Raw genomic sequence first — 7,620 nt, 5'->3', positions numbered from 1 at the left:
ACACATTTTTTCAAGCCTTCATATGTATAATACTCCCTGTCTTTTGTATTATAATTTTGGTTGTAATAGAATGAATACTCCTGCATAACACACCATGGACAATGATGATGTACTGTAATAACAATACTGATGATGATGCCACCACAGTCATTACTACTAAACAGTATGATACTTTTGCATAACTCAAAAAATCGTTCTTTTTAATTATTTACTATTGTTAAATGTTAAATCAGTTGGATTTAGTAGTTCAGTTTTCTTTTCCACATATATATGATGAAGTATTTTCTCATGACTTTGCACATTCTCATGTTTTACAGTGTCTGGATGTGGTTAGTGGAAAGAAATTGGGAACCATTATGTTACAAGGCTTCTGAAATTGGGAAAATGCTGAGCATAATTTAGATGATTGCCTTGTTACTGACAGATTACATCTATTTACACAATTGTAAGAACAGGGGAAGCATCAAGGAGGTGCTAAATCCCTCCACAATTCCTTTAGTACCCCCAAAACATGCCTTACATATAAATAATAATAAGACAGGTTTCCCTGCCCTCTCTTCTAACCAAATTGCCACCCATGAGTCCCTCTTGTATAAAACATCTAGAGCCACCCCTGCATAAGAGTTTATTTATGTACTGATAGATGGCAGAGCTTAGCCACAGTGTTGCTGTGCTGGCAGAGGGTGTGGCAATGATGGAGACGACCCTGGTGGGTGTGATCCAGGTAGACCCTCGAAGACTGCTGGAGGATGGAGTGCGTCGAGAACTTGTGTTTCTGGTTGCACAAATATTACATGATGGGCTTACATTCAACACAAAGGTGAAGGTTGGTATCCATGTGGATTATTGGCAGTTGTAAACATATATGTAAGGAAGTGGGAAGGGCTGTGCCTCGACTCTGCAGGAGGGGCGAGGATGTTGCAGTTGGAAGGTCATCTGAATTATATCATCACACTTTTATCAACTCAGCCATTGAATGCATGATGGTGAATGAGTTTCCTTTTAATTTTTTTTAGTGGGAGACAGCTGTTGAAGTATAAAAAAAATTAAATGTCCGCTGAGGGACGGAAAATGAGCTAGAGAAAGAGAGAGAGAGGATGGGGCAAGGAGGAAGAGGAAGAGGAAAGAGTGAGAGAGAGAGAGGACCATTAAAGATTACATGAATTGTTTGCATATGAGATATGCTGGGATTAGAGACTGATGACTCTTGTTTTGATCATCTTGGTAATGTGGGTGAATATTTAACTCTTAATATTTTGAATATTTTTTTTTTTACAATCTTTACTTTTTTACAGGGCAGTGAATTATATAAACGACTCACACTTGTTGGGCAGAAAATGACAGGTTTTCGAATATCATTTGAGTACATTCAAGATTACATCAGCATGTATGGACTGAAAATTTGGCAGGAAGAACTGTCACGTATTGTTAACTATAATGTTGAACAGGTAAGGTACTAATCAAATTTGTTTAATCTTTTATAAATCATTAAAAATATGTACAGTATTTTATACAAAGAAATTATAATACTGTACCTGTATTCTAAATTTCTTATATATATAATAATGTCATGGTTTTTTAAAAAGTTTACTGTAAATAGTTTTTATTTTCATTGTTTTTACCTATCACCTGTAAATTCTTGGAGTAGTGTCTCTTAATGAGAATTCTACAAGTAAGAATGAAATTCTGATGCAGATGTCATAGCATAACACTTTCAGCTAAGTTGACAGGCCAAGCTATATCTAACTAAACTAAGTAGCAAGGTTTGCAAGTGTTAGATCCACAGGTATACTAGAAAAAGCTGTCAGTTACAGTTCACTTCCTTCTCCCATACACACTTTAAGTATGTTTTTTTCTCACCAAACAGTCTCTTCCCTTTCTCCTTACCAAAGACTTTCCTTTTCCTTGACCAAAGAATTCTTCTGTTCTTCTGAGTTCAAAGTTTTTCGCCTTTTTACTTCTTCGCATCAAACTTTTTTTTAACCTCTTTACAAATGCAAAACATAACTTCTCTTCTTTTCCCCAAACTTCAACCCATCATAAGAGCAAGGTCACTGTATGTATATTTGTGTAGTCTGCCTATGGCTTCTTCATATTGTATTGTCATTGTAATTGGCTAAAGGATGAGCTGTTGGAGTGTGAGCAAGGTAATATTTTGTGAAGGGATTCTAAAAAACCAGTTAGCCAAATTTGAGTCATGGAGGTGGGAAGTATGGTGCCTGCATTCTAAAGGGGAGGTTTAAAGGGATATCTAAACTGTCATATCTGTATGCCTCTGGCAAGAGTGGTAGTGTAAATGATGGTGGAAGTGTTTATTTTTATATAGCCGGACTTGAGTCCTGGAAATGGGAAGTACAATGCCTGCACTCTAAAGGAGGGGTTCAAGATATTGGCAGTTTGGAGGGATATGTTGTGTATAGGTATATGCTTCTAAACTGTTGTGTTCTGAGCACCTCTGCAAAAACAGTGATTATGTGTGAGTGAGGTGAAAGTGTTGAATGATGATTAAAGTATTTTCTTTTTGGGGATTTTCTTTCTTGTTTGGGTCACCCTGCCTCGGTGGGAGACGGCCGACTTGTTAAAAAAAAAAAAGTGTTTATTTTTTTGCGTCAGTCTTAGTGGGAGATGGCCAGCATGATTAAAAAAAAAATTGGCTAAATTTATTATCAGTTATCCTTCCTTGATTTATTTACATGAACTGTCTTGAATTTTTTTTTTTTTTTTTTCAACAAGTCGGCCGTCTCCCACTGAGGCAGGGTGACCCAAAAAAGAAAGAAAATCTCCAAAAAGAAAATACTTTCATCATCATTCACACTTTTACCACACTCACACATTATCACTGTTTTTGCAGAGGTGCTCAGAATACAACAGTTTAGAAGCATACACATATAAAGATACACAACATATCCCTCCAAACTGCCAATATCCCAAACCCCTCCTTTAAAGTGCAGGCATTGTATTTCCCATTTCCAGGACTCAAGTCCGACTATATGAAAATAACCGGCTTCCCTGAATCCCTTCACTAAATATTACCCTGCTCACACTCCAACAGATCGTCAGGTCCCAAGTACCATTCGTCTCCATTCACTCCTATCTAACACGCTCACGCACGCTTGCTGGAAGTCCAAGCCCCTTGCCCACAAAACCTCCTTTACCCCCTCTCTCCAACCCTTTCGAGGACGACCCCTATCCCGCCTTCCTTCCCCTATAGATTTATATGCTTTCCATGTCATTCTACTTTGATTCATTCTCTCTAAATGACCAAACCACCTCAACAACCCCTCTTCTGCCCTCTGACTAATACTTTTATTAACTCCACACCTTTTCCTAATTTCCACACTCCGAATTTTCTGCATAATATTTACACCACACATTGCCCTTAAACAGGACATCTCCACTGCCTCCAACCGTCTCCTCGCTGCTGCATTTACCACCCAAGCTTCACACCCATATAAGAGTGTTGGTACTACTATACTTTCATACATTTCCCTTCTTTGCCTCCATAGATAACGTTTTTTGACTCCACAGTATACCTCAACGCACCACTCACCTTTTTTCCCTCATCAATTCTATGATTAACCTCATCCTTCATAAATCCATCCGCCGACACGTCAACTCCCAAGTATCTGAAAACATTCACTTCTTCCATACTCCTCCTCCCCAATTTGATATCCAATTTTTCTTTATCTACAGCAATGCATGCAACCATATGACCTGTCTTTGTAATACTCATTTGTGCTTTATAGTTATGTTTACAATAATGTTTTATCACTGATTTCATCATTGCTTAGTTAATCTTAAGTTAATTTTAAGCCAGCCTTTAATGCTATGCATATAAGTGGCTTTGGCATGCTGCTCTTACCTGTATTTTTTTGTACCTCTGTATGTATGCTAAAATTACTAAATAAATAAATAAATCATTTGATACCCTCATCACCTTACTCTTTTCTATGTTCACTTTCAACTTTCTACCTTTACACATATTCCCAAACTCATCCACTAACCTTTGCAATTTTCTTTAGAATCTCCCATAAGCACAGTATCATCAGCAAAAAGTAACTGTGTCAATTCCCATTTTGAATTTGATTCCCCAAAATTTAATCCCACCCCTCTCCCGAACACCCTTGCATTTACTTCCTTTACAACCCCATCTATAAATATATTAAACAACCATGGTGACATTACACATCCCTGTCTAAGACCTACTTTTACCGGGAAGTAGTCTCCCTCTCTGTCTTGAAATGTCCAGCTGAAAAAACTGCAATAATGAATGACCTGCAAATATTTTTTTACTTATTAGATTGCCACATGTTATTTACCGCAAAAATAATCAGATACCTAAAAATTAGTTTTCTTTTAGGAATGTAATCAACTATTAAAAAAGAAGATCTCTGACCATGAAAGCATCTACCAGAGTGTGGCCATACCCATTCCTAAGTTCCCATCAGGGGATTCTCAGTCGGTAAACTTTATTGGCAGACTTGTGCGGGAGATTCTGCGAATTACTGACCCAAAGTAAGTGCTGTATGTTGATGTAGTGTACATTATTTTCTTTTTAAGTATCACTATGATATTTTTGCAGTATGCATGCCAAAAGCAGTACAGTAATATTTAGATAGTTGTTTATTGTCAAAGATTGTCAGAGTTTTCTTTTTTTATTTTTACCATACGTATTTACTATTGAGGTAAACTGAGGTGTTTTCTAACTTTAAAATAATTAAAACTGTATGCATATTATTTTCAGTTACTTTTTATTGAAATGTTAATATTCTCCTTCCTCACACCAAACCAGATTACCTCCCATTCCCCAGGTAATTTAGTAACTAAATCAGTATTTATGTATCTTGACTGTGCAGAACTACAGTGTACGTGTCTCAGCTGGGCACATGGTATGACAGCAAGACCCATGCAGAGGTGCTTTCCAGCTCTGTTATGGCAAAGGTTGAATCAAGCATCAGCACAGCTGGCTTGACAGGCATGGATAGACTGCTAGCTTTTCTTATTGTTACTGAGCTACAGGTTAGTGCTCTAGCAAATATTAATTTGCTTCTCATGATTTGGCTGTTATTTTACTTGCTTCTGTCTGTGCTGACAGATGTTCATCACTGTTGGAACTAATGCATCTAATTTGTAAGAATTAGTAAAATGTCTCCATGGGGAAGCAGAAAAGAATCCTTCTTCCATAAGCCATGTGTGTCGTAAGAGGTCACTAAAATGCCAGGAGCAAGGGGCTAGGAGGTGGAGTTACTAAAAGTATTAGTCAGGAGGGCTGAAGAGGGCTGTTGAGGTGGTTTGGTCATTTAGAGAGAATGGAAAACAGTAGAATGACTTGGAGAGCGTATAAATTTATTGGGGAAGGAAGGCGGGGTAGGGGTCGGCCCCGAAAAGGTTGGAGGGAGGGGGTAAAGGAGGTTTTGTGGGCGAGGGGCTTGGACTTTCAGCAAGCATGTGTGAGCGTGTAAGATAGGAGTGAATGGAGACAAATGATTTTTGGGACCTGACGAGCTGTTGGAGTGCAAGCAGGGTAATATTTTATGAAGGGATTTAGGTAAACTGCTTAGCCAGACTTGAGTCCTGGAAATGGGAAGTACAATGCCTGCACTTTAAAGGAGGGGTTTAGGATATTGGCAGTTTGGAGGGACATCTAAACTGTTGTATCTGAGCGCCTCTGCAAAGACAGTGATTATGTATAAGTGATGGTGAAAGTGTTGAACGATGATAAGAGCTTTTTTCTTTCTTTTTTTTGGGGGTCACCATGCCTCGGTGGGAAACGGCTGACATGTTAAAAAAAAAAATGTTTTTCTGTTTGGGTCACCTGCCTCAGTGGGAGACAGCCAGTGTGCTAAAAAAAAAAAATAGTAAAATGTGTAATTGTTTTTATATTCTTGACTCATATCACATCTTTATTTACTACTATGATATTTGTTTAGGTTCTTCTATCACTTCATTTTTTTGTATTGTCTGTTGTGTTCCTGCTGTTTATTATGATGAATATTATAAAGCCTTTTGAGAAGTTTGGATCTCAGGATATGTTTAATCCAATGATTAGATATTTTTTACAAGGAAAACTGTTGAAACTTGCCATAAAAAATGACATAGCATCATTTAAAATCTTGTAATGGAGGAATAAATAAGAATATTTAAATTACACAAAGCATAAATGTAGCGACCTTCATGATTTTTTACAGAACTTGGTTCGTGAAATAGAGGTAACATGCAAGAAAGATGCTGGAGTGAAGGAGGTACTGAGAGGTATATCACCCCAGCTCAGTCCCAACACCCAAGTAGTTGGTTAGTACCACAAAATAATTTGATGCATAACCTTTCAAAGAATTCTCAGATGCATGAATGAATCGTGCTTCCACATATAAAGACATTATCTATATAGGTATAGAATATATATAAATTTTTTTAGTGGAGTTAATTTTAGTTGCATTAATTACGATACAGAAAGTCCATCATATATTTCTTATCAGAGTTTCTGAGTGTAATAGCCCAAAATTTTTGGTGCAAATAGAAATATAGTAGCTTATTAATAAATCAGAGGCATTACAGGAATGTGACTAGTAACACAAAATGACAAATAAAGGAAATGGAGTGAGTTAAACAAGTTAAGCCTAGGGAAAGTATGGATTTGTCAGTTAAAAACAGAGTAGGGGAGTTAGTAGATGGCGAGAATATTTTGAGGAACTTTTAAATGTTAAGGAAGAAACAGAGGCAGTAATTTCATGCACTGGCCAGGGAGATTTACCATCTTTTAGGAGTGAAGAAGAGCAGAATGTAAGTGTGGGGGAGGTATGTGAGGCATTACATAAAATGAAAGGGGGTAAAGCAGCTGGAACTGATGGGATCATGACAGAAATGTTAAAAGCAGGGGGGATATAGTGTTGGAGTGGTTGGTACTTTTGTTTAATAAATGTATGAAAGAGGGGAAGGTACCTAGGGATTGGCGGAGAGCATGTATAGTCCCTTTATATAAAGGGAAAGGGGACAAAAGAGACTGTAAAAATTGTAGAGGAATAAGTTTATTGAGTATACCAGGAAAAGTGTACGGTAGGGTTATAATTGAAAGAATTAGAGGTAAGACAGAATGTAGGATTGCGGATGAGCAAGGAGGTTTCAGAGTGGGTAGGGGATGTGTAGATCAAGTGTTTACATTGAAGCATATATGTGAACAGTATTTAGAAAAAGGTAGGGAAGTTTTTATTGCATTTATGGATTTAGAAAAGGCATATGATAGAGTGGATAGAGGAGCAATGTGGCAGATGTTGCAAGTATATGGAATAGGTGGTAAGTTATTAAATGCTGTAAAGAGTTTTTATGAGGATAGTGAGGCTCAGGTTAGGGTATGTAGAAGAGAGGGAGACTACTTCCTGGTAAAAGTAGGTCTTAGACAGGGATGTGTAATGTCACCATGGTTGTTTAATATATTTATAGATGGGGTTGTAAAGGAAGTAAATGCTAGGGTGTGTGGGAGAGGGGTGGGATTAAATTTTGGGGAATCAAATTCAAAATGGGAATTGACACAGTTACTTTTTGCTGATGATACTGTGCTTATGGGAGATTCTAAAGAAAAATTGCAAAGGTTAGTGGATGAGTTTGGGAATGTGTGTAAAGGTA

General features: G+C 37.4%; 1 protein-coding gene across 3 annotated transcripts in view; it reads left to right on the top strand.

Moving 5' to 3' along the window:
• The window catches only part of Strump (WASH complex subunit strump), a 42,193-nt gene that overhangs the window by 27,775 nt on the left and 6,798 nt on the right, over positions 1 to 7,620 (top strand). For all 3 annotated transcript variants that reach the window (XM_070093242.1, XM_070093240.1, XM_070093241.1), the window contains exons 14-18: positions 644 to 826; positions 1,296 to 1,448; positions 4,361 to 4,515; positions 4,857 to 5,019; positions 6,189 to 6,291. In XM_070093242.1, the coding sequence (XP_069949343.1) occupies positions 644 to 826; positions 1,296 to 1,448; positions 4,361 to 4,515; positions 4,857 to 5,019; positions 6,189 to 6,291 (757 nt within the window). The remainder of the gene's footprint in view (positions 1 to 643; positions 827 to 1,295; positions 1,449 to 4,360; positions 4,516 to 4,856; positions 5,020 to 6,188; positions 6,292 to 7,620) is intronic.

Source organism: Cherax quadricarinatus, chromosome 42, assembly GCF_038502225.1.
Source record: "Cherax quadricarinatus isolate ZL_2023a chromosome 42, ASM3850222v1, whole genome shotgun sequence".
NCBI lineage: Eukaryota > Metazoa > Arthropoda > Malacostraca > Decapoda > Parastacidae > Cherax > Cherax quadricarinatus.
The sequence above is the reverse complement of the archived record's forward strand: the minus strand, read 5'-3'. Positions and strand labels throughout refer to the sequence as shown.